We start from the raw sequence: 27,440 nt of genomic DNA on the forward strand, positions 1-27,440 counted from the left end.
AGCCGGTCGACCTTGGCTCCTCTGATTGCACACTCCTTGAGCTCTGGGTTCATGCTGTTTATTGCAATTAAACAGGAACATTGTGCACATTTGCAATTAGCGGGTAATTATCGTGTAACAGGGGCTGTGTGGTGTTATTACGAGCACGGGACTGAGATCTCCGTTGGGTTTGGTTAAAGTAATGCGTGGGGATTTGATATGGAGGAGTGCCGTAAAGCTAAATGACCTGCATCGAACAGTGGTGTGTTTTTAGTGGGTGGAGGCTGCAGAGTGTGTGTGTGTGTGTGTGTGTGTGTGTGTGTGTGTGTGTAGGAGAGATGAGAGTCAGGCATGGAGAAGGTCACTGTGTGGGCAGAATAAAATGTATCCCGTTTTTAAAGGAGTGTTTAAACAGCCAATCTGGGGCTGGAACAGTGGTTGGGTCAATTCCACTTCTGAAACCCCCCTCTGGCTACACATCAAGTTGTTCCACACAATCAAGTCTGCACACACACACACACACACACACACACACACACACACACACACATATATACACACACAGACCACCACACCACACCACACCACACCACACTCCTTTTTAGCTCATTTGCAGAACCACAGGAGGAGACATCATCCTAACTGGAACACATACACTGATGCTGCCGCTGCTGCTGCAGCAGAAGACGCACTTCTTCAACAGAAATAATATTTGCACGCTTTACACTAAATCCACATGTGTGATCACCTCACATAAAAACATTCCCCTGTTATCCCAGAGCCACAAAATCAGCTCAACTCACTGCAATAAACTGCGCCCTGGCACATCTCTTTGCAGCCATACACCCATCAATCATCCTCACACCCCCCGCTGTGAGTTGATTTCATCTCTGACAGCTCTTCATGTGCGTGTGTGAGCAGAGTGTGTGGGCTCTGCCGGTGTGTGTCAAATTAACGCTTCATCAGAGCCCTGCCCTGCCTTTTACTAGACCTCTAGTACCGTGCGCTGCAAATGACAAGTGCTGCATTGAACCCACGCTCGGCGATGAAGGGGGACGAGAGGGGAAAACGCACGCAGCTTAACTGGAGTATTATTATCTCCGGGGTTTACCTCTGAAGAGAAACCAGAGGAACTGTAATTGTATCTCTGTCTGCAGCTTCATGACTTCAGGGGGATGTAAGTAACTCGATGAGAGCGTTTGTCAGACTTTCCGTTTTCCAAAAGACACAGCAGACCCATATTTCCTACACACGCAACATATGGTTTGAACCTAGATGACAGTGCTGACTTCCCCCTTTGACTGACCACAAAACTGTATGCAAACATGCCATGTTTTCTTTCATGCAAAATATTATTTCAAGGCTCCCATTACTAATAGCAGGAGCAGACATCACTGTGCAGGCAGTAAAAATGTTAAAGGGAAAATCACCAGCTCAGCGGGGAATAACATAAACTAGAGGTGATCTACTGGCCACAGTTGGGTAATACAGACAACACACACACCTACATAATGTAAACAAACACATGGGGGCTCGCTTTAAGGAGCCACTGCCTGGTTCATCTTCTTTTGAATGGCATCGCAACCATGCAGTTTCCACCCATCATGTGCTTATTTAAGCACACACTCACACAATTCATCTCTCTCCCTCACACACACACACACACACACACACACACACACTCCCCAATGTACTTGAGGCAGCAGCGGGGATGTCCAACAGTATTGGTACAAATGCAGGAAAAAGAGCAGCATCAGCCATTTGCTGAATGTTCCAGGAGAGTGGCTTTTACTCCAAGTGCTGGGGACTGAACCACGGCCATTCATCACTCCAGCAAATTCCCCCCCAAAAAGTGGTCTGTCATCCCTCTTATGTCACAACTTCACCACCCCCACTTGCCCAAACACGGACACTCACACATTGCATCTGTTCTCAGCGGAATGACGGTGTAATGGTCCACATGCAATCCAAGACCATTGCACCCTGACCTGCGGACTGCTGCAACAACACCCGCCGCTGTGTGTTGCAAACTGCCAAGTAATTTTCCGCTAATGCGTTGTTGTCCGTCGCCAAAAGCTGGGGATCCTTAACGCGATCCCGTACTTTAACATCTGAAACTTGTCACAGCTTTATATACAGCCACTCCTCCTTATGAAATCTACATCTGGGTTCATTTCTCACTGAACACCGTAGCGACATCCCAGCGATGACCGCACATGCTGCCACGGGGAGCCACTAACTGTGCGCATTTTTGCGCAGCGTTATTTCAAGTTAATATTAGATCATTTTAGGGCTGTGCCTTTGAGGCAGACATGTTACAGCATTTCCACAGTCTGACATCATGTACTTACTGTGGTGTGGATGTAGGTTAATGGCCGATGGCAAGAATTTTCCGGAGTGGAGAGGCGGCGGATGACTCGAGCCCAAGTGACCGGGCGAGGGAGGGATCCTCCCGGCTGCTGCTGCTGCTCCGAGCCGGTGAGACTCCATTGCGAGCCCCGCCAACAACGGAGGTGGTACGTGGACGGATCGGGGAGGTCCAAAATCTCTGCCATCCATTATCCACAGAAGGGAAAGTTGTGAAAAGAAATAGTCCGTTCGGATAGGCCCCCTATTCCGAAAAAGCCAGTTCTGGCTATAATAATGTCTTTAGTTTTCCAGGCGATTCGGGCTCCTTTTCAGCCATCCTGCTGACCTATAAAATACAACAAGAAACAAATCGCTTGATATACAATCTCAGGGCAGACTGAGCAAAGTGTTTGGAAGTGGTAGTTTTCGGATTTCTCCTATTTCCAGCGACCAGGCGGTCCATACGTGCAATGACGCAGTTTGCAAAACCACTTCAAAACTAAACGGTGAATATTAGCTGGTCGACATGAAGATCATATGAGTTGGTCCTGGTGTATCCTAACTGCAGCTCTCAACGCAGCTTTAACTTATATCTACAATATTTCGCTGTAATGTTTTTGAGACCAGCAGTGCTCCACCCCCACTGCACACCGAGCAGGCAGCCGCTCCGGGGCTCCGCTTCCCAGGGAAACACAACCAGGAGAGGGGCGGCCAGCTGCTCTGCCCCGGCCGTGAAAAACACCCTGCGATCCCGCGATGGAAACACATACCGTCAAATTTTAACCACCTATTCCACCTTTTTCCGATTACACAGCTTGTTTTCCTAAACCGTAAACCAGCAATGTAGGCTATGGGCCGAGTCGCCCTGTAAACCAATACACCATAAATACTGGAGGCGCATCAAATATAAATTTCAAACGGGTTAAAAATAAATAAGGCTGCAAAAGCCTGCATCATTAATCAGCGGGGTTAGCGGTGTTTTGTTGCCCACAGATGCGAATTTAGTCCCGGGCTACTTCAGGGACATGGGTGCTGCCCACGGAAAGAAATCAGAACCCAGCCCGTAAACACTTCAGTCCGCTGTTTAGAAACTAAAACCTCTTTAGATGTCCAGCTTATCGACGGTGTGCCATCTGGACCCGAGTTTGAACTAGTATTAAATATATATTACTGTGTTTTACATCATAAATCGACGGATATTTTAGTTTATATCGGTAACGACCCGAGCACCAGCGCCTTGAATCTGTTAAAAAGGTCGATTTTAATCATTTTTGGAAAACAGATGATAAAAGACAACCTTCACAGATGGGTGTTTGTGTGATGTTAAAAAACAGAAAAATATAATAAAAGTTACTTTAAGGAGAACAAGCGATTGCGACTTTAGCAACACAAGGAGATAATATATTGATGTCTTATAGAAACAATTTTTTTTTTTTTTTTACCTTTTGCCCGAAAATTAACAACAGTTAAACACTAAGTTGATGAATTTAAGTTAAAAACAAGCCGAAAGTCGAGTTTAACCTTCAAAGGCTGCAAGCAAACACATTACAGCAATGACTCGTGATATCCAGGCGGGCGGGATCTGAAGAAAGGCTCGTTCACAAATCACAATAAACCCCCTTTTTTTTTTTTTTTTTTACTTCAGAAAAATCCAGCAGACACAAATGTAGCCTCTGAGCCCTCTGAAACAAACTGGGAAGGTGGGGGAGACTGTGTGCTTTTCCGTTGTGATCCATGCGGCACGGCAGCGGAGCAGCACGGCGTTTCAGCCACGTTTCAAACTTTTCACGGTTCCATTAACGACACACACAAAACTTTCTCGGCGGAAACGTCTCCAAAAGTGTTCACACACCGACAGTAAGCCCCGGAAAAATCCAAAATGTCGCACGCAATAACCTCCGCGCCCTTTTCACTCGCATTTACAAACCAAAATATGTTTTAAAAACACCGAGAAGTCTGACACTTCGGCTGGAAGAAGAAACTAAAACAAGAAAAAAAAAAAACAACATGCCCACCGCTTACTTGAATGTGGAAAGTCTGAGGGGGGGAAGGAGCTAAAAATGCAAACGTTTCTCAAAATCCGTCCAGGTTGCTGGGAGAACTAGAGTAGTCCATTACAGGCTCGTCCGAAGGTAAACTGGGGGATCAGCCGAGGGGGGAGACAGCCCCTGACGCGTCCGTAAGCTCCTCAGCAATGAAACACAGCATTGTTTTGCAAGCCCCGCCCATCTCCCTCGCTACCACCCAACCCTTAGCCCCGCCCTTTACGTTTCTCATAGCTGCTGTCTGATTGGCTGCACGGAGTGTCGATCAAAATCCCCAGTGTAATCAGAAAAAAAAACACCCTGGCCGCTCGCCAGCACTATAAAACCAATTATGGAGCAAGGAGGTTGAGCCGTTTCAAGGTCCCCTCTCCCTTCAAGACTGAGTGATCAAAACAAGCGGTGGGTTTCTGTTTTTAGTAGGGATGGTGCTGCTGCTGCTGGTGGTGGTGGTGGGGGCCAGTTTCAAGGCGACCTCCCACCCCCCACTCCACCCATTTCCATGCCAGTAATGGGCGCTCAAAGACTGGGAAGCAGAGAGTAAGGGGGCGTCGTAACCCTTAAATATATTGCACTCGTTTCCAATGAAGTGTGGACTTAAGTTTACTTTTCCTTCCAAGGAAACAGCAGATAATTACCTTTTCCAGTAAGTATTTTTTTTCCATTACAGCCCAAGACCTCTTCCAAACATCAACAAAAATTTAAGATAGCAATCTCCCACTTAATTCTAATTGAATAATTCTATTTAATTTGGGGCATTCATAATGTGGATGTTCCTCCCCCCATTGACAAACAAAGTCAGGCCAATCATCATGGATTTATTTATGGTTAGAGGAAGAAAAGTGACTTAAAGGGGCACTATGTAGATTTAAAGAAGAAATTCAAACTCAGAATTTTAATATTTACAATGTTAATGAGGAAATAATACATACTCAGAAATATTTATTTTTTCCATAACTGAATAAACAAGCTGTTCTCAGAGGAACCCTGTTGTCCTTTAAGGTCAGTTTGTTTATTTTGTAAAACAAAGAGGTTTTTTTTAATTTAGTTTCTTGAGGCTTACAAATTCAATCAATGAAGATATTTCTCTTCTGATTAAAATTCTCTCTCAAAACTACATAACGCTCCTTTAATGTGCAGCTTTAGTCCTACAAATTAAACAAATACAGACTTAATGAGGCAGATTTATTAAATCAAATGCAATTTGATGTAGATATTGATGTTAAACGGACCTTCACTCACTACACATGCAGGCAGATTTCACTGGTCAAAGACATCCTGGAATGTTATCGTATCAGCCAGGAAAGCACTGAGACTCATCATTGTTTTCTACAGTTTTTATTCCCACACCATCTCTCACCAGGAATAATAATGCCCTGCTTTCGGTATGCAAATGCACAGACCAGGCTGTATAGGTGAAGCAACGCTGGATGTCGAATAATCTCAGTCGGGATTCAGCGGGGACGCACACATTTGCATTAGAAGAGGGAAAAAGTGGCGTGGCTCGTTTATGCTAAAATTCAGAAAGGGGGGGGGGCGACCTTTGGCGTGAACCAGGGCTCTACAAAACCTCTCACACGACCTCGCGCACAGAAGTGTCTTACTCTCGCGGGTTTTTACTCCGTACGTTTCCTCCGCGTTACATCTTTGCGAAAAATGTTGATTAAAAAAGTCTGAGGCGGTTTCAAGCTGCCCATGTCAACCTTCTGCACTCCTCCACCCCCTCCTGTTCACAGCGCGTCGGTTTCAAGGCGCCCCCGCTGGCAGGGGAAAGTAAAAAGCTCCGCAACAGAGAGCAAACCGCGGAGCGCGAGGAGAGAGGACGGCCGGGGTTCGGCCGAGCGGCGGCGACGCGCTCATGCTAACACCAGCAGCGGAGAAATGGCCCCGCTGTGAGGTGGTCAGGCGAGCCGGTGAGTTCGCGGTACTCTTGGTTGTCACACCTCGGTGGTTATTCGCCCATACGGACGACAACCACGCCGCCGAGCTGAGCTAACAGAAGAGGCCGCCCAGCGACGGCTCTCGCCCCGCTGACCCGTCTGCTCGCAGCGCCTGTCGCCCCTGACGGGAGCCGGGGAGGGAATTACCAGGCGGAGACCAGAGTGATGTCCCGTCCGAGGGGACCAAGCCGGCCTTTGTTCTCCAAATCGCTCCGACTGGGAATTCAGACAATGCCTTTACATTAGGCCCCCATTGTTTCCGTCTTTTCACCCCCTGAGCAGGAGGCAGGTTTCATCTTCTGCTTGTTGTTTTTCTTGTCAAATACCGCGGCTTTCGAGGGGGGTTATCTGCACTTTGAGGTGGGTTCAGTTCAGCTGCCGTGTGGGTTGTGACGAGTCGTGGTGGTATTCATGTTATTTTATGAAACGGCTTACTCATGATTCGTTCAGACAATAAAAAGCACTATATGTTTCTTTTACACAAGCAGCATTTTTATGCACGGTTTAATGAACAGTATTTGACTGTAAATTTAATTTAAAGGACTTTAAGTCATTTATGGATTATTATAGTTTGACATAGTGATGAAATTAATTCACCAGTGCTTTGAGTTGTTCAGCCAAAAAAACCCAATAAAGACTAATTCAAACATTCTTTATTGACCTCTCTGCCTACACAACAACAACCAGCTTGTGTGTGTGTGTGTGTGTGTGTGTGTGTGTGTGTGTGTGCTTCATGTGCACACTCTCAACCTTCATTTGATGACAACAACATAGACATATCTGTTTATTTCTAGGTTAGGTTTATCCTAGGAGCAGATGGGACCATTTGGTAGATTATGTTTTTTTATAGCCTATACACCAACTGGGTTCTTTGAGGCTGGTCCAACATAAAGCTCCAAGCTTTTCCTCTATGTGGGGCTGGAGTGGAAAAGTACTGAAAACTGTGATTTATAGCCCAAAGCGCTGCTGAGTCAATACTTTACCACAGCCAATTTTTCATTCCACTAACATTGTTTTTATTCTGCGGACCAAAGATTACAGGATGAGAACATCTGTTATCCCAGACTCTTGTTTTAGGCCGGTTGTGTTTTTCTTTCTTCCCCCTTGTTGTTTGCCTCTTATCTTTTGCCTGAACACCATATCTCACATCAACCTCTAGCCGCTTGGCTGTCCAAATATCATTGTTGGAGTTTGGGATAATTCTGTCCTATCAGTTGAAGGATCAGGTAATGATTTGATTTGGCGGCCAGACTATCTGATTTTACCCCCCGGGCGTGTGGCTGCATTAACCCACAGGGGACAGAGCTCAGAGACAGCATTGATTAATTCAGCTGGGGGTTCACTCCTCTCTGTAAAGAAATACATAAATAAATAAATACAGAAAGATGTCCTGCATAAGCACCCAGTCTTTGACAACAACACTTCAGTTGAAACATCAATTTGGGGATGGGGGATTGCTAACAAAGCCTGTATATATGACCATGTCCCCAATTTAACATATTTTCTACAGTATTCAACACAGGAAGCAGGAATGAATAACGGCCCAGCTTTTTTTATGCAACCCCTCCCAATCCCAATCTGCTCTCACACACTCACACAGAGCGCCTGCATGCCCTCAGGCCTAAATCATTCATCATACCTTGTCTCATGCTCCGCACAACTACTGTATTGTTATTACTGCTGCTGCACTGCAGCAAGACAAATCCACAACATGGTTGTGAAGAAGGCTAATGGCAGTGTCATGTTTCCTGCTGGAATGAAACAAACATGCATACAGAGACAAACACACACAACATGTGCAATAAACACACCACCAGTTCTGGGTTGACTGACATCACCACACACACCACCAACCCCCCACTTGAGGCACACACACTCACACTCACACATGCACATGCAGCTCTCATGGGGTACCTGCCAATCATCAGACAGTGCCTTACAGGGTTTTATGGTGGACCACTAGAGGGTGGGGGGAGGAGGAGGGTGAGGAGCTTTCTGCTGGAGGACAAACAGACGGCCACATGCGCACCACCCTGAATGTAGTCAATAGTAGTGCTCGAATGACGGGAACGCACAATGGAAGATCTAGACATTGTCTGTTGGCTCACACGCCACAAATATTCACAGTTTTTCAGGATTCTGTAATCAGATGATGGTGTTCATTTCAGGGTTTTTTCCTATAAAAACAAGCTGTATTTGGATGATGGATAGAGACGCTCATGCACATATATGGTCATGTTTGTACTTCCCATACATTACACATGTAGCAGTTTATTCATTTAGCAGAACAACTGCACTGGAAAAAATGCCAATTAAAAATATGTGACAAACAATGAATACAAGGTCTTTCTAAATGAATAAAATCTGCCGATAGAGCAGGTGAAAATAGTCTAAAAGCAAGTCCCATTTATCTCATTGAACGCTACTATAGGTCACTGTGTCTTATATTAAAGGTGCACTATGTAGTTTTGGGAAAGAAGTTTTAATCAGAAGAGAAAGACCTTCATTGATTTCTTATGCCTGAATAAACTAAATAAACAAATTCTCTTTGTTTTCATGACTGAATAAACTAAATAAACAAACTGACCTTAAAGGACAACACAGTTTCATACTGTTTCTCTTTGTTTATATGTGGCGGACCCTGCCACCTTTCTAGCTTCAAACAGTGTTCTGGGACCTTATTTTCCTTTTAAGAACAGCTTGTTTATTCAGTTATGGAAAGAATATATATTTCTACATGTTTCTAATATATAATCCTGAGTTTGAATTTCTTCTCCAAAACTATGTAGTGCCCCTTTAAGTGTGATGAGTTGTGTTAACCTAAAATTAGACAAATATTCTTGGGAAGAATTGGAGTTTTTTCAGTGTGAGCAGCTAGAAAACATACAATTCATAAACTGACCCACATTTTCCCCCCATCTAATCACATGCAAGACCTGAAGTTAAAATTCACAACAACCACTAACTCTCATGTAAATTGATGTGAGTTGTCCGTCTCAAACAAATCATTAAAACACAGCCAAGAGGCAATCAAAATAAACATGTTTATTTCTGGATGAAAACTGCTCCGAGACAAGGGCATGCACGGAAGCCAAAGCAAAGCGATTCCCATCTGCCACTGCATCGAATCAAGATAGGGGGGGGTGGGTTTGGAGGGGGGGTTGGTTTGTCAACTGTGCATGCAGGGGTGCTCGAGCAAGCCTGCACTGCACAGGATGTGTGTATTTTTGGTGCCGGTTCCTGTACCTGGATGGTGTGGTTAGAGAAGCTGAGAAATCTTATGAGTGTGTGTGTGGGGGGTGTTCACGAGAGAAACCATACAGCATCACCACACACGTAAGGAAACATTGATGCAACAGACGCATCTCCTGCTGAGTAAACGTGCAGTGGTGATGTGTCACTGAAACCTCAAGAAAATGCCTGCAGGGGCCTGCACGCCTCTCACCCTAGATACTGCCTTTCTCTCTCCGGCTTTTTTCTTTCGTTGAGTATCTGCTGTCACATGTGATGCTGCACACCATAAAACAATCCTTTACTGCTATTCAGGATTGTAGAAGGAGGGCCAATTTACATATTTGGGTGCAGAATATATCTGATATGACTGAGAGATGAGAGACTAAGGTTTTATAGCCTCGTGTAAGACAGTGCCTCACTGTCAGAAACAACACTTTACGTCTGCTGTCAGTCAATCAAACCCAATAAGATTCACTGGGTTAACTATGCAGATAGAGTGCATCACTGTCAGTGAACATGTCACCCTCGCCGGGATGCAAATCTCTCTGAGGCATACACAAGAAGAGGAGCCTCTGTGTGTGAATATGATCAATTATTCTCTGCTGGCCTCCTTCTGTCAGCAGTTGTAGCCCTCTACTCGCTTTCACCCACTGTACAGGCCAAATCACACTCAGGCAGCGCCGTGACCCCATCTGTTGGAGAGAGAGGAGAACTGCACGCGGGGGTGGATGAGTGACCTGGCCAATGGAGACGCAGTAAAGCTGCACAGCTGTGGTGAATGGAGGCACACAGGGAGCCTCATTTTCTGACAAATTGCTCCCCCTCTGTGTCGTCTCTGGAGCGCCTCATTCTCAAACACCTGCAGCGCTCACACCTGCACAGGCAGCGCACTCTCGCATGTGCACGACAACCTCGTCAAGCACAGAAAAATGGCTGCACACACACCTACCTACCCACCCACACACACACACAAACATGATGCCAAGCACTGCTTCCTCGCCAGTGAGTGTTTTGCTGGCGTGGCAATAAAAGGATATCAGAGAGCAGCAGTCTCAGCAGAATCACAGGCGGGGGGGCTGCAGCAAGATGGAATAAATTTCCAATACCAAACACACTTGATCTTCAGTGTGTATGTGCAAGCAGCAGGCAGCCTGGGTTAATGCATGCATATATGAATTCATATCAACACAAACTTCCACAGGCATGTGCACAGGCCTCCAGGCTCGCCATACATCACCAGCTGCCTCCAGCCAGCCAGCCCAGAATACTGCATGAAACTGGGACAGCCTGACTAATGGGCCCGGCATGACTTTGGGCTGGTGCTGAATCTGATGGTGGTGTCACACAGAAACAGGATAGGATGCATGGAGGATGAGGGTGGGGCAGCAGCACCGTCCACACACCATCCATCTTATCCTCCTTCATCTGTGTGATATGCAGATGTGGACAGGAAATGTGCACAGATCAGCAGAGGATCTTTTCAATGACATGCCAGGAAAGCTGGTGTAAAACATCCACCAGCTCAGTTACTTTTAATGGCTCCATCTTTGCTCCACAGTATTCTTACTGCTGTGATATACTGCTACTTTCATGTCCATGAAATCAAACTAAAAGCAAATTTAACTTCATTATAAAAAACTGAGATTCACACACATCAGGCATGTTCAGATCCAGCTCTTTTGCTTTAAGCCGGAAAATGAGGTGAGAGTGCAGAGAAAATGATGGCATGAGGAGCTCACAGCACTGACACGCCTTACTATTGGACATCAGGATAAATAGACCCTCACTGCCATCTGCTGTCTTAACAGTGCAACTGCTGCAAATCCACAGTCGGGTTATGATGACAGTATTTCAGAGGTGTGACTACAGGTCAGAGCAAAACTAAAGAATGCTCTGTGGTAATGTCCTGTAGTGTGCTTGTGTTTTGTCTCTGGGAGGGAATAATGGAAAAGTGGAGATCCATTGTTTTGAGCGAGCAAAATCATTTTGTAATTTCAATAACAGAAAGATATTTCCCTCGTGTTTCACATCAGCATCCTCACCATTAAGGCGTTTCTAGCTGATAAACAGTCATCTGTGATCTCATGATCCCACGAGGAGAGCATGATTGCAAATGATGTCACGGCGAGACTCCCAAGGATAGATAAAAAGGCTTTTTGTGCGATAATAAGTGACTGATCTGAGCTCTTTACTCATCATTCTTAGTGTGACTGATTCACTGAGCTCATCGGGGTCAGTCCTTAGAGCCAGCCCTGACCTTTGAGTTCAGAATGTCAGCTGAGACAGGTAACACTGCAGCAAATAGGGTCGGCATAAACCCTGAAGCAGATGAACACAGTGGTGAATGTTCTGCTATGGCACCTATGGAAGAAATCTTTAATAGAATTTCTGCTGCCTGTGTAGGAAATGTATGAATTTCTGACACAGTATGAAAGTATAAGAATGTATGTATTCAATTAAAAAAAATGACAATATATGATCTTCATAAAATACACAATTTTTCATACTCTTTATACTAAAAAATGAGATAAAAGCCTTATCAGTCTGCAGCACTACTGATGGATGAGGAGGGTTTGTGTAGATGACAAGTCTGTTCTAATAGGATCGGTCCAGGTGCTTTGAAAGGCCACAGCACACACCATGTGTAATCTAAGATATGACATTGTGAAATACTCAGTGTGTCTCAGTCCTGACTCAAACACAATGCATGTTTTGAGTATAAAGTCATTTCTGTCCTGTGATACAGGATTTATACAGCTTCTATTCACATCAGAATGCTCTGTAACACAGAGACAGGTGAATTGATGTTGATATTTTCTGCAGGTTTGGGCTCGTCTCAGGTTTACAAGCACACTTTCAAGTAATTACTTGTCCTTTAAAACTAAGTGCCCAAAGGAAAATATTCCCACTGAGATTAAACTGGAAGTTATGTCATGTTTCTGGCAGGAAAAAGCATTCCTTCAGTTGTTGGACTGAGAAGCTGTGAACAGGTGAGATTGTTACGCTGCAGGTGTAATCAGGGTTAACTTCATGACATGTTTGTGAAGTCAACCCACATTGCCTTCTGCCTAGAATGGTGTCTTCATTTATGTCTATATGGATTAGAAACTAATTTATGGTCTTTATATAATCATGTCAGACAAATGTATTAGCATACACACTTAAAATAAATGTTCTGCCCTCTGCATCCACTGATGGGCTGTGAAATTTAGGTTTTTAAAATAGTTCTTTTAATGCACCACTGGCCTCTGGCCAGAGATCAGAGCCATGAGTTTAGATCCAAATGCACAAAATCTGAGCCCTTATAATATAAATCCTTTGTTACTAATGTAACTTAGTATTCAAGAATCTAAAACTATAGCTGAAATATTTAGATTAGATTTCCTCCAGATATTGAGTTAGAGGCCTAAATGCACAACCTGTTTTCATATGATGTAAAAGTAAAGTGGTTTGTGAATGATATTCTAATCTTTTGTAGTTTGCAGGTTGAGCCAGAAGCAGCTAGGGCTGTTAATGCTGTACTACAAATTTAGTTCACTTGAAGTATGCAGTCATGTTTCTGTAGAAAACATTTTCAAACATTAAACATGTCATTTCATTAGTCTAGGCAGTGTTTAGCAAGTTCAAAAAGTTGAAGTGACATTCAAAGACAAATGAACCATTTTAGATAAAGCAGGACAAGAGTCAGACATCATGTCGGAACACATGTGCACTTTATTGGGATTGTTTCAGTCAGTGTACAGGTTGGCCCCACCGGTCTGGCACCCCTTGTAACCCCATCACTTCGAGACCCCTTGCCCCACCACCCCGGGGATGAAACCTCCAACAGGGGGAAGAAGAGGTCACGACTGGGTTTTGCATAACAAAAACAAAAAAATTAACAGGACCAAGATATTTTTAAGGCTGAAAGTACAAAAAACCCAGACATAATTTACATACAAGCGATACTACAACCATGTTTAAGTATGCGCCAACCACTGGGCAGCCTTCACAGAGGCGAATACGTGTCTGAACAATGCAGTTAACATTTGGAATCATGTATCTGAACAATGCAGTTAACAAACATTTGGAATGACTCAAAGAAAAAACAAAATGTACATTTTTTTAAGTCCCCAGATGCAACTGCAGAACCCTGGGGTGCTTTTTTTAAACCTAGCCAAAAACATTACTGTATCCTTCATCGTTCCAGTTTTTTAAAATCCTGAGTCAAGCGCCAAAAATAACTGAAGCCATGCCAATGAGTTGGTCATCTAGGCTCTGCGCCTGAGTGTGTATGAGAAATGTGTGGTGTGTGGTTGTTTTGCACAGAGCTGAAGTTGTTGGGCGTTTGGTTGGGGAGGGGGAGGAGGAACAGTCTGTTTAGAAGCATTTGCGGTGGACGATGGAGGGGCCGGACTCATCGTACTCCTGCTTGCTGATCCACATCTGCTGGAAGGTGGACAGGGAGGCCAGGATGGAGCCTCCGATCCAGACAGAGTATTTACGCTCAGGTGGGGCAATGATCTGCAGGAGACAAGACAAAAACTCATTAGGACACCAATGCATTTCGTTCAAATACACCTTCAACCAGTCAGACAAAATGCTACTCTGCTGGCTCTGTAGCACATCAGCTCACCTTAATCTTCATGGTGGATGGGGCCAGGGCTGTGATCTCCTTCTGCATCCTGTCGGCGATGCCAGGGTACATGGTGGTACCTCCAGACAGCACAGTGTTGGCATACAGGTCCTTACGGATGTCGACGTCGCACTTCATGATGCTGTTGTAGGTGGTCTCGTGGATTCCGCAGGACTCCATTCCTGAGAGCAAATGTGAAAGACTTGTTAGGAAATTGTGAAGTGATGGCAACCATAAGAGTTTAGTATGTTTTAGTGGGTATTGCATGTTTAGCTCAAGTAAGGAACCTACCGAGGAAGGAAGGCTGGAAGAGGGCCTCTGGGCAACGGAACCTCTCATTGCCGATGGTGATGACCTGTCCGTCAGGCAGCTCATAGCTCTTCTCCAGGGAGGAGGAGGAAGCAGCAGTGCCCATCTCCTGCTCGAAGTCCAGGGCGACGTAGCACAGCTTCTCCTTGATGTCACGCACGATTTCCCTCTCGGCTGTGGTGGTGAAGGAGTAGCCACGCTCTGTCAGGATCTTCATGAGGTAGTCTGTGAGGTCGCGGCCGGCCAAGTCCAGACGCAGGATGGCGTGGGGCAGGGCATAGCCCTCATAGATGGGCACTGTGTGGGTCACACCATCACCGGAGTCCATGACGATACCAGTGGTACGACCAGAGGCATACAGGGACAGCACAGCCTGGATGGCAACGTACATGGCGGGGGTGTTGAAGGTCTCGAACATGATCTGCAAGAAGAAGACACAACATTTTAGTTTTCAGTCACAGCAGAAAGTCTTTAACTTTTGTGGCCACTGCACTCGCTACATGCATTAGAGTGAGGCTGAGATTTAAGTTAGTAGAAAACAGGTGCAGAAAGTCAACATCCCTTCACACTTGTGCATGTCAGATGTTCTAATAGGTGCTGATCTACTGACTCAGCTAAGACACAAGTGCAGATAAAAAAGGCACACAGTCAAGAGAGACCTGTTGATGATAGATCATCTTATAGGAGAGAAGTCCTGGAGGAGAGGGAGGAATGAGCAAGTGAGAATGGAAAAGGAGACTAAGAAGGAAATGAGGGAACTAGAACTGACATTATGCTGTCTGGATAAACTGGATATGCTATAAACTCTGCATGTGTATGAGGAGGGGTGTGTACCTGGGTCATCTTCTCCCTGTTGGCTTTGGGGTTCAGGGGGGCCTCTGTGAGCAGGACAGGGTGCTCCTCAGGGGCAACTCTCAGCTCGTTGTAGAAGGTGTGATGCCAGATCTTCTCCATGTCATCCCAGTTGGTCACAATACCGTGCTCGATGGGGTACTTCAGGGTCAGGATACCTCTCTTGCTCTGGGCTTCATCACCAACGTAGCTGTCCTTCTGGCCCATACCCACCATCACACCCTGAACACGAGAGAAAGATTGTTTAGTAACTATGATTCAGCACTGAAACATGGAGATCCAGATACAGGCAATATAATGAGGGGTACAAATTACAATTTCCTAATGAATGTGTAGTTTATGTTTAGATCAATTAAAACAAATGCCATTTAACTGGCACTAAAGAAAACAATTGCTAATTATACATTAGGACATTAGTGTATATATCAAATTAAAATTTGCAAATATTTATTCACGTCGTGACTTTGACTTTATCTCACCTGATGCCTGGGGCGACCGACGATGGAGGGGAAGACAGCACGAGGGGCGTCGTCTCCGGCGAAACCGGCTTTGCACATACCGGATCCGTTGTCAACAACCAGTGCGGCGATTTCATCTTCCATGGCTGAACTGTTAAGAGGGAGCAGAGAACCGTTAAACACTCGAGTCTCACATCCACCTCCCTCCCCACCTCCGCCCGCTGTACACTCTGAGCTCTCACTTCCTGTTAACTCAGCCGCAGTTCACTAGACTGGCCGCTGGGTGGAGCTCGTGGCCCACATTCCGACCAAAGCCAGACAAAAGGAAGTGGCGCTGCATTCTGTTATTACCATATAAGGACATGGTTCGGTTTTGAGCAGCTTTGCGGCTACCGGCGCCATGGCGCGCGGCCAGATAACGGTACAGCACAAGAAAAAGGAACATTCGACACCGTCAGACCCGCGACCACTCCCTCCACCTCACTGCGACTCCTTCCGTCGCCACCTCCCATTGTTACTCACTCGCATTGGTTTTTTAATGCCGATTGAAAGCTTCAATATCACTGCGTCATCATCGCCCTCAACTGCTTCATTCATTAGCGTTACCGGCCGTCTGACACACGACTACTTCTATTACTCACAATTTAACTGTTTTCAAATGTATTCGCTGCCCCAACCGTTAAATACTGACCACTGGCTTTAAAAGAAATAAAGTTGCATAATGAAGTCATACGTTGGCTCAATGGGCCACAAGTCCTTGACTGATGCTCCATTTCCTGAAAGCCACGCCTTTACTTAGAGTGGATCATCTGTCATCCGCAGTTTCCCCGTTTCCTTGTGTGCGAGTTTACGACATTATTCATAGCGAGGCAGGACTTTTCTATTAACTAATTAATGATTTTTGCAGGCCTCCTTTTCTTTGCCATTTAAGGATTTGAGGAAGTATGATAAATGTAAATTATTCAGATGAATAGGCGAAATTTAACACGCCCAAGAAATGTGCACAAGTGTCCGTGAAAAAAAAAAAAAAGAATCTTGATTAAGACCACTACTGATGCAAGTCTGAAGGGCGGTGTTAGCATGGCGTGGCTAGGCTAATGTGCTAAAGTAGGTCACACCCCGCCGCATCGGGCGCACAAAGGGAGCAGCCGGGATCCAGACGACCTCAACTCAAAAGCCTCTTTCAAACTAACCTGCTGGGTGAAAGATATGAGCCAACATCGAAGACAACAAATGTTGCAAAACTACACGGTGGCAAACCCAGTTTTACAGAGACTGTCAACTTATTAAGTATAATTAACCATAAGCCGGCAACATCCAAAGGCACCTGTCGCAAAGTAACCGTCTCTGGCCGTTAATAATGCATACATTTAAAACAAGCAAACATCACTATCATAATTATATTTTTCAAAATCATTAAGTTAAATTAGCAGTTCAGTGGTGAATGGCAGGACAAAGAACCTCGTGGTCTCTGCCATATTTCCATATCAAAAATTACAAATTTCAGACAACAGCATCGAAAAACAAATCAACTCATTGTTTACTTGCCAAATATTAGCCAACAATTGGAAATATGCAAATAGTTTCTGTCTTCTTACCTTTGGGTGGGGGGCTTTTCGCTTTAAGGGAACCGGTTTCAGGCAAATGATATCCCGCACAAGCTGCGTGTGACGGCGCTCAGAGTGAATCTGTTAGCTGTGGGCGCATGCCTTATATACTCCGTCAGTTGCCCGGCTCTAGCCATAAAAGGTAAACTTTCGGAATGGCGCCCTCTGATTGGTCCAGCGTCATTCACTGGGGCACGTCGCGTGCACACTGTGGTGCACTGGGCGCTCGCGATTTGAGGGAGAGAGAGAGAGAGGGAGGCGATAATAGCAAAGGATTGGAGAAAATAAAAGGGAAGGGATTGATGTTGTGAGGCCTAGTAAGCTTAATCTCCTCATGTACTGCTTTATATACCGCTTTAATGATGTCTAAACTTTCACATGTGTGAAACTATCTTCTCTACACCTGCTCTGAGCAGTTAATCACAAACTAATATGATAATTGACAGAGCTTTGCACCGAGGACTCCTCCCTGCAATGGCCCAGGACATGTTATCCAAAGGCTGTCCTCGTTCACAGCGATAAACCTGATGCTGTTTGATATTTCAGACATTACAGAGGACGGAGGTGGCGACGCTGATGTCGCTGTCCACCGTCGCTGAAAGCCCTCGGCTGTGAGCTCAGTGGGCCTCGCAGCCGCTGCATCACCAGGTCAAACACATGACATACATAACACACACACAGCGTGGTGGAGCTGCCCTGCCACAGGCTGGGGAATGACCACTTATGTAGGCCACCCCTTCCCCATACTGCTCGCTGATAATGTTCATTTTGATCAAGCATTCATGTTCGTGGCTACATGGTCTTGGGCTCCTCCTGAATATCCTGTCACTGGCTGCTTGCTCTCTCTTTCTCTGCCTGTAGTACAATGGTTTGACAAAGGTGTGTCGTCTACAGACAGAATGGGATGTGTTTGCATTCTGCTTGCAGTGCACTAAATGTGAAAATTACAAAGAAATCACTAAAATGAGTGAAAGTCCCGTAGGGGTTTTCAGTTGCTGTTTCAGCTGCCCTTCAATCATGTAGAAAACACCTCGGCTATTGTATGTCTTGTGCACCCATGAATCAGGAAGTGCCAAGGCTCTTCCCAGTATCAGACACACCATCTTCTCATATTCACCTTTATTAATTAAAACCCAGACACACACCGCTCCTTGTTCAACTTCCTGATCCACTGCATTACCATAAGAGTGGAAATTTCAGGGGCTTTCACCCTCTGCCTCATTCACATCCTGACTAATGAGGCCCACGTGACTCTATCTCAGACTTAAATTTGAGGCTAGCCAGGGGCCTACAGGCTGATCAAATTTCCATCCCTGATTCACAGCCATGTTAAGGTACCATACACATTCAAACCATGCTCAATAATTATGCCGCCCCACTTGTGTGTGCTTTTCTCTTCTCCTCTTTAACCCTCTTCTCTCTCCTCTCTCCTCCATCTTTACCTTATTTATCTTGTCCTTCGTTTAAAAGATCTGGCTCGCACTTTTATTCATTTTGTGCTCCTTAACTGTGAGTGTACACGCTAGAAGAATGACTGAGCGTCCTCAATGCCATTTAAAGCTCTAACTGTGGCAACTGAGACAACTTCTTCTCTTCCTCTTTCACCACTTCCTCTTCCTCTCTCAGTTGCATCAACTCCTATGTATCTTTCTCCCCTTTCTTCGCCTCCTTGCCTTAATTCCTGTTGTTAAAATGGCTTAAAATCAAGATTATTGTCGTGCTCACATGGTTCATATGACTCCTTTAAATTAGCTACAGTTGGGCATGAACAGCATGAAACAGCAGTCTTTGAATATGCAGGAAGATGGCGTTGGCTTACCCAGCAGAGTCTGAAGGGCTAATCAGAACATTTCATTTCACAGGGATTCATTCTAGCCCTGTTCCTAGACTTAAATAACTATTTGACAAAAGTGAACAATCAGAGCTAGAGCTGTCAGTTTACCATCCGTGCAGTCTCATTTGGACGCTGCTGAAGGGTTTTACAGATGGAACAAAGAGCGTTCAAGGTGATCAAAGGTCTACTGAGCCCACTTATTGATTTACAAGCCTAGAATCTCATCATTCAAGGGGCACTTCAAACTCAGAATTCAAATATTTACAATAATAATGAGGCAATAATACAAACTCAGAAATATTTACATTTTCAATAACTGAATAAACAAGCTGCTTTAGGGGGTCAAATCACAATCCTTCTTTGTCTCTGTCTGACCTATCCGTTCATTTATTCTCGTCATAAAGTTGCGTTTCTGTGATGAGGGAATGTTATAAAAAAGGTGCGTCCAGCTGAAGTGGACTGCATGTTGTCGCTGTAAGGGTGTAAACAGGGATTGGCTAAGAAATGTTTAATCTGGCCTCAAGGGAGTGCCCCTCAAGTTCACAGTGTGTTTTATAGGCATACGTTTGCACATACTTACATGGGTGACTCATTGTTCCGGCCCAGCCTACTGTGATTCAGGTGAAAAACATTAGATAGCATGACATACACTTCTTGTTAAATCCTGGATAGAGAGTGACGCTAGAGTTCAAGTTTCAGTCAGTTTAGGTAAGCAGGACTTTAGACATGCATGTACTTATGGACCACTGATGGTAAGTGAGAGGTCTCTGGTTAAGTGGTGTGTTGTCAACACTCCTCACTGGGAATTTCTACTATCCAAGTGCTTGGAATACTGTCCCAGTAAGACTCCTCTCATGTGTCATAACAGTGTGTGTGTGTCTGTTTACAGCCCGGGTGCCAGTGAAATGCAGTCTCTCTGAACCTGGACCTCGCTGCCAAGATGCTTAGTGCAATAGAGCCACCTAATGAATTTTTCTGAGGGTTTTTCATCCAGACAAGAGTTTATACACAGACACTTGAGGTGTTGTGTATAATGACTATTACTATGAGTCGTGGTTATCTAAATAGACCACTGATCAAACTAAGTGACACTTTAAAGAGAGCAACAAGTGGAAGCTCTGGGCTTAAACCGGTCATTTAAAGTTATGGAGCTCCTGCAAATAACTGTAATTTAGTTGTTAAAGTCATGTGCCCTTAGGTAAAAACACTGCCTGTGTTATATACAGACTGTGTATATACGTGTATTTATATATTGTATTTTCCTACATAAAGGATGTTCAGCGGCTCGACCGAGCGGCCACTGGTGGAAGCCAACGTGGGGCCAGAGTCAGTGGTTACAAAGGTTTTCAGCCAGGTGAATTGTTCAGCTGCTTTTCAATGCTTGTTGTTACCGCTCACCTTTTCTCTGTGTGGCATACAAGAGGCCGAGGGCTCAACCTGGAATATCATTACCCAAACATGTCGTTGGTTGGAACTGACATGGACCGAATGCAGTTGAAATCCACAGTGCTCTGACAGTGACTCACCTATAGCAACCTTTACATTTGAAGGCCACGCTGCACAAACAAGTTTTTTCGTTGAAGCAACTGTTTGTGGACCACTTTGTTATAGTTTATTACCTTATTTAGTTGTTCGTCTTGGTTTTATTTCCCCAAGAATGCCAATGAAAATGTGCGAGGATTGTACAAGCGTTCTTAGCCTTGGGTTATCAGCTTCTTTATCCTGGGGCTAATAGGTTCTGAGAAAGCTTATAGCCCTGGGCTAAGTGCAGTGTAAAAAGCCCTACACTGGCACAATCCTGACACATTTCAAAAGGGCTTTTTTACACTGCACTCAGCCCAGGGCTTAGAACCTTCTACTCCCAGGCTAAGGGAGCGGTTAGCCCCAGGCTAAGAAAACTGGCCCAATCCTGGCCCTTTCCAAAGTGGGCTAACCCCTAATTCAGTCTTGGGCTTGCTGGCCCAGCTCCACAGCAGGGTTACCCCTGAGTTTGTGGGGCTACCCCCAGAAAATCAACTATACACAAGGCTAAAAGGTGCCAGTGTGAAACAGGGCTAGAGTAAACAGAGTAGTCACATTACATCCTAAAATGTTAACATAGCTGCATGTTTCAGCCTGGGCGTAGGTTTACCCTGGGCTTACATGAAAAGGAGCTAAATTATCCCAGGATCATCTCATGGCCTCAGGCTAAGAATATGTGTTGTGAAAAGCCCTAAAGTGGGCTAACCCAGTCTTCAGCCTAGGACTTGCTGGCTCTGCTCTGGAGCATGGTTAACCAAAAGTTTGCAGGGTTGTGTCCTGACTATTGAATAAACACAGGGCTAAAAGGTGCCAGTATATACCGGGGCAAAACAGTCACGTCACTCTAGAATGTAAACATTAGTTGCGTCTTCTGACAGACATTTAACCTAGGGGATAGTAAAAATAAGACTGATACCCAGTCTAGCTGGTAGAAAAAATGTGTTGCTGGAGGCAGATGCTGTTAGCTTAGCTTATCTTAGCAAAGCACAGAGACTGTAAACAGGTGGAAACAGCTAGCCTAGCCACATCCAAAGGTAACAAAATCAACCTATCAACAGGTCTAAATGCCAAAAACTAATACAATATGACTGAACATGTTTATTTTTTTACAGAAAGCTATGTGCTGAACTATTTCTTGAATACTGCCTGGCATTCAACAGAGACACACAGGTAGTTCAGTAGTGAACCTCAGTGGTGCTGACTTTACGAGGCGGATTTTATTACAATGAGACAGAGCCAAGCTAGCTGTTTCCCCCTGTTTCAGTCTGTATGCCAAGCTAAGCTAACCTGCTGCTGGCTGTAGCTTCATATTTACCGTAGGCACATCAGAGCAGTATCAAGCTTTGCATCTAACTCTCGGCAAGAACGAAATGTCCCAGTAAAGGAATGTCTATTTGGGAAGTCATCTGTCCAGCTGAAGTACATTGTAACTATCCTTTATTAAGCCATTATGTGTTTAGCAACTGCAGGAGAGCACTTTGACATTTTGCTTTCTTCCCTCTGAAGTCAACCATCAATGTTGCCATGTGATAAGTCAATCAGTAACCAACTGACCACTGCAGCACATGTGTTTATGTGCGAGACTCAAAGGTCAAAGAACTAATATGACAACATCTAATCATAACCCAATGCTATCTTTGATGACAGTGCAAGTGTTTATATGAGTAATTCACAGCTCGGTGATAAGCTTTATATGGATATATGATCAGAGTGAGTTCTTACATGTGTGTCCTATGGTCAAACAACAGACCTGGCTCCAGTGACTTCTCACCACTCAACTACATGAATAAGAGTTATAGTTCAGAGACATAAACATGCACGCACGACCCTTTAAAGTATCCTCGTGTGTGTCTGTGAGCGTGCCTGTGTGGACTCACTGTTTACCAGTGAATTAAAGCTGTTGTGACACCCACGTGTGACGTCATTAGCTCAGGTTTTTTTTTCTGCAAATAAGGTAACCAGCCATCCAGCCAGTAGCACCAGAGAACAAACAGTCTGTTCTGCAGCGTTGCCACTCCCTGCGTTGCTAAACCCATCCCACCATCGCTTCCTGTTCCTCTAATGAGTTGAGATGCCGCAAGTTTCTCTTTACTCTCGACCTAAGAAGGCCATCATTGACTAATTCACCCCTAACACCTCCTCTTCTCTCCTCTGTATCTACATCTATGGTGTCACCTCGTCTTCCTCTTGTGCTGCTCTTTAATATGCAGAATTTGATATTTTGTACTCATGGCACTGGCTAGCTGAGGCTATAAACAAGGGCATTCTGGTGTGTATGTGGGTGTGTGTTTGCGGGGGAGGGGAGAGCAACCATGAAAGGCCTTTTGCTAATGGGTAAAGCTGGCCATGGGGGTGGACATGAATACTATATCTATTATCCTCACAAACACACACACAGACAGAGTCAAACATCTGCTGCCTTGAGTCTTACTGCAACTAGACTGCAAGGCTGCAGCTCAATACAAAAAACATTAGTCGTAATTAGCCTTGAGTGAGGCTGAAAGCTAAGGCCTGGAAATGTGGACATCAAGAGAGGGGTAGAAAACAATGAGGGTGAGATGAGAGCAAGAGATAAAACCCTCAAATGGCATCTGAGTGGAGTGAAGACATAGACAGAGAAGAGGAAGATGATGGGAAATATGTTATGTCATACTGGAAATGCATCTCGTGTGTCACCCACAAGAGTTTCATTCTTGCTTCACTTAATTCTTTCTATGTGTGTGTAAAAGTGTAACTTACAGGTAGGAAGTTGGAAGGAATGCTTCAACTTTTTGTAAAGTGCACTTATTGACTTTCCTGCTGAGTGTTTCTTGAGAAGATTGCAACTACTTTCATGTTTGTCTGTTGGAATTAGAGCTAGCAGCTGATTAGTGTAGCTTAGCACAAAGATCGTCAACAACAGCTAGTTTGGGTCTGGGGAAAGGTAAATAATCCACCCACTAGCACCACTAAAGCCCACTAACTAATATGTTATATGTTGTTAGGTTAATCTGTGAAGAAGCATAAAAAATAACAATAACATTCTTTTGGGAGGATGTTTTTTGGGTGAATATTTCATGGCCAGCACATAATCTTTAAAAAACTACACTTGGGTTTTTGTCAGATTAAACAAACAAGATTGAACATGCGTGTATTTCGCATGTTCAATCTTGTTGCATATTTTCTAGGTTGCAGTTTCTCCCTCTTCCCAGTCTTTATGGGGAGGCAACCACCATTCCAACATTAGGCCTTAATTGTCGGAATGGCAACACTTAAACCTTTAATGAAACATCCCATCATTCCGACATTTCTTGCCTCCTAAGGTCGGAATGGTGGTATTTATTTCTTTTTTAAATGCCTTGCCATTCCGACATCTTTTAAAAGGGTTAGGGTTATGGGTTGCGGATTATGGTGAAACTTTGTCAGAATGCCGGGACGTTCGCATGTCGGAATAGTGGTATGCCGGAATGGTGACATGTCGGAATGGCAGTATGTTGGACTTTTGGGATGTCGGAATGCCAGCATGTAACAGTCTTTATGCTAAGCTAAGCTAATTGGCTGCGGGCTGTAGCCTTATATTTTACAAACGCATCTAAAAGGTAAAGTGAAAACTTCAGAAAATTGCCAGTGTTACGATGCAAATGGGGATCGAAATGATGTAGATTTTGCGATCTCTCAACAGAGACAAGCTAGCTGTTTCCCCGTTTCTAGTCATCGTGCTAAGCTAAGCTAAGCTTTTGGCTCTAGCTACATATATTTAATGGACAAATATGAGAATGGTATCAATCTTTTCATCCAAGAACGCAAATAATCATACTTCACAACACGGTGAACCTTTACTTTAAAATGCAGGCTATTCAGTTTTTGATGCAGGGACAAGCTTTGTCCGTCAGCTGGACGCCCCCTCTTTCTCTCTTCTTCCCTCATTCTTCCATTCCCCAGTCTTGCTAAGCAGGCATGTCCATCCTCTCCTCTTTCATGACATGACTCTCTTTCTTTCTTTCTGCTCTTTGCAGCCTGTTGAAAAGTGACTAGCTGACCAATTGTTTGCCATCTGTGACTGGTCATAGTTTCAGAGAGGGAAGCCCTATTCACCGCTCTCCCCTCACCCCCTTCCTGCCTCACCCCCTCCTTCCTCTCTGCCCTCCCCTGAGCCAATAGATTGGTGGACTGCAGCGTCATTGATCCGTGGGTCGCCGTGGTGACAGTCTGACTCCAAGGCACGGGCCAGTCACCAGCTGTGTGTGTGTGTGTGTTGTGCCTGCCAGCTGGCCTGTTCGTGCTCCGATTGGATTAGCTTCCCATTTACGGCCCAAATGGATCCTTAACTCCAACCCCCACTTCTTAGACACACACACATGCACACACATAGTTAACTGGCCACACCCAGTCCTCACCAGCATCTCGTGCAATTCATCAAACTTCACACAATTTTAACAAATCATTTACGCCTCTGTTTTTGTCCCCTGACGAGTTCATTCACGGTCGTGCAGCGTCAGCATCAGATTACTAAGCACATAATTGTTGCGGGGATGCAAACACATTTTAGTTTACTTACAGGCTTTGCACTTCCTTTTTTTAAATTTGTGTCACAGCTCGTGTCGGGCTCGCTCCAGCCACTGGCATGGAGTTCTAAAAACAAATGTGATTTGCTTGGCGCTGGCTGCACACAAATGTCAAACATCTCCTGCTAACAATCCATCAAAGTCTTAAGCTGAATCTCGCCGCTTTGTGTGATGAATAAAGGTGAATCTGATCATCTGATCAAGAGCTGGAAGTGTATAACCCAGTTTTCAGACTTAATTGTCAAACAAGGAGCTTCTCTGTGGTCAGACTGATGTAATAACCACATGCAGCGCTTGAGGCTGGATGTTTTTTTTTTTCTGCTCCTCGTGAACACACACCAGGCCCTCTGTCCTCCTCTTCGTCTTCTCTTCCCCTTCCTGTGCACCCACCTCACTTCCTCCCGCTGATCTGTCCTCTTATTGGCTCAGAGTAACGTCTGAGGTGCCTTTTAAGGTTTTATTCAGGTGTCGTGCACACAGGGGACTTTGACAGCCTCCATCGCCTTCACCATGAATGGAGACATGTCTGAACTCAAAGCAGCACTTTTGGACATCCTGATGTGTGCAAAGATAGAATCGCACACATGATCACACACTCTCAGGTCCAAAATAAGGTCCACGTTAGAAAAACTTTGCAGTATACGTGTGTCTTTGTGCAAGAATGGGAGTGACATATGAAAGAAATCTTGGAGGTCAGAAGAGTGACAGTCTTATCTATCTCTTTATCTAATTCTCCCACTGACGCACACACACTCCTTATTGACCCCCTGCATGGTGTCGAACCCAGGGAGGCTTATCTATCCTGTGCCATCTGTCTCTGTCTGGTGGGAGGGCTCCTCCCCTCACATTGGTTCAATTCACAGGCTGCCAGCCTCCCGATTGGCTCGTTTGGGGGGATTTTGAGCCTCACGGACTGGTCCCGGCCGTGCTTTTACTTCCTGATCTTCCTTATTCCAATCGCTGCCCCCTCAGCTGCAGCCCGAGCGCACTGAGAGAGGTCAGCCACCTACACACACGCCCATGCACTTTGGTCTGCAGTCCTCGGCAGTCAGCTCTGTTTGGACGTCGCTTACATAACATTACAGCCCGTCGTGCCTCCCTGCTTTGTCAATAATTTCCTCATTTTCCTCATATCTCAGTGTCATTCTCTTCCTGTCTCCTGTCGTCTTCTTATTCTGACGAAAATCAGATATTTGCCAAATCATGCCTCTGTCTACATCCTCCTCCCCTCCCCTCCCCTCTCCTCTCCCCTGCATAGTAACCGAGAGCCCACCCTCTCCCTTTGCCACCGAAAAAAACAACTCCAATGCGGTGCTGCAGCATGCACCCAGTGCCCCTGAAATGCTGAGTAAAGTTTGCATGCGTTGCTTTGCTTTGTTGTATTGTAGCACCTCTTTTTTGTTTCAAGCCAGCAGGCAGGTTTGTTATGTGTGTGTGTGTGTGTGTGCGTGTGCTCGTGGGCTATATTGTTTTGTATGGTGCGATGCAGTTCATGTCTGTTTGCAGTTCCCACCCTCCTCATCTCTCTCTCACACTCGCTGTTTGAATGAGCTGCCTGCTCTGCGCCGATTGGCTGCTGGCGGCTGCCATATAAGGGCATAGGCCAGCAGCAGAGGCAGGAAGTGTGGTAAAGAGGAAGTGGGGAGCCGGCTCTCGACCGGCAGCAGAGAATGTGCAGCCTATGGAGGATTCATAAGACACTGCCACACCTTTCCCTTCGATTCTTTCTCGGTCTTTTCTTTTGAGTGTACAACATGTCATCTCTTCATTTTTCAGACATATTCTCCCCTCTCCTCCTCTCCTTTCTCATTCATCGTCCTTTCTTTCCTCGCCCTTTCCTCCCCTCCTCATCAAGCATCCTTTCCTAGTCAGCACAGTCGAAAACATGTGTTGTGCCAGTCACTCCTGTGTGTTACCTGCTGAACTTGTGTTTGCTCGGAGTGTGTGGCTGGAAGCCTCATAATCACCCGTGGCAGCAATCTTTCAGCTTAGTGCAGCACACTGGCCTCACTTTACAGCGAGGGCCGGTCAAAGTCCACTTGGAGCTATGCAGCAGCGGCACATGTTGCTGTTGTGCAGCAGACTGTTATATGAGTACAGCATGATGTAATGCGTCAAAGAGCGACATGAAGGGAGAGAGCTGGGTTTATGATTAA

At 45.1% G+C, this 27,440-nt stretch overlaps 2 protein-coding genes across 4 annotated transcripts in view; both read right to left on the reverse strand.

Moving 5' to 3' along the window:
- The window catches only part of tnrc18 (trinucleotide repeat containing 18), a 46,430-nt gene extending 41,907 nt beyond the window's left edge, over positions 1 to 4,523 (reverse strand). For 2 of the 3 annotated variants that reach the window (XM_084370669.1, XM_084370667.1), the window contains exons 1-2: positions 4,351 to 4,523; positions 2,331 to 2,674 (exon numbers count right to left, since the gene is read on the reverse strand). In XM_084370669.1, the coding sequence (XP_084226795.1) occupies positions 2,331 to 2,538 (208 nt within the window). In that variant the 5' untranslated portion in view covers positions 2,539 to 2,674; positions 4,351 to 4,523. Of the gene's footprint in view, positions 1 to 2,330; positions 2,675 to 4,343 lie in introns of all 3 variants that reach the window. The other variant, XM_084370668.1, reaches the window with a different exon arrangement.
- Positions 4,524 to 13,235: 8,712 nt separating this feature from the next.
- On the reverse strand, positions 13,236 to 17,485 carry actb2 (actin, beta 2). Its single transcript, XM_084371342.1, has 6 exons — positions 17,377 to 17,485; positions 15,800 to 15,929; positions 15,303 to 15,542; positions 14,451 to 14,889; positions 14,160 to 14,341; positions 13,236 to 14,047 (listed from the first exon to the last, which is right to left on the reverse strand). Exons 2-6 carry the CDS (start codon positions 15,920 to 15,922, stop codon positions 13,904 to 13,906), a joined length of 1,128 nt encoding a protein of 375 aa, XP_084227468.1. The 5' UTR covers positions 15,923 to 15,929; positions 17,377 to 17,485; the 3' UTR covers positions 13,236 to 13,903.
- Between the last annotated feature and the right edge of the window lie 9,955 nt (positions 17,486 to 27,440).

Source organism: Pagrus pagrus (genome assembly GCF_965226575.1).
Source record: "Pagrus pagrus genome assembly, chromosome: 13".
NCBI lineage: Eukaryota > Metazoa > Chordata > Actinopteri > Spariformes > Sparidae > Pagrus > Pagrus pagrus.

Excerpts from the sequence above, each read along its gene's own strand:
- actb2 (XM_084371342.1), bottom strand. The coding sequence starts at position 15,922 with ATGGAAGATGAAATCGCCGCACTGGTTGTTGACAACGGATCCGGTATG. Across the intron at positions 15,543-15,799 it reads TCGGTCGCCCCAGGCATCAG|GGTGTGATGGTGGGTATGGG; the intron begins GTGAGATAAAGT and ends TCTCGTGTTCAG. Across the intron at positions 14,342-14,450 it reads CTTCCAGCCTTCCTTCCTCG|GAATGGAGTCCTGCGGAATC; the intron begins GTAGGTTCCTTA and ends ATTTGCTCTCAG.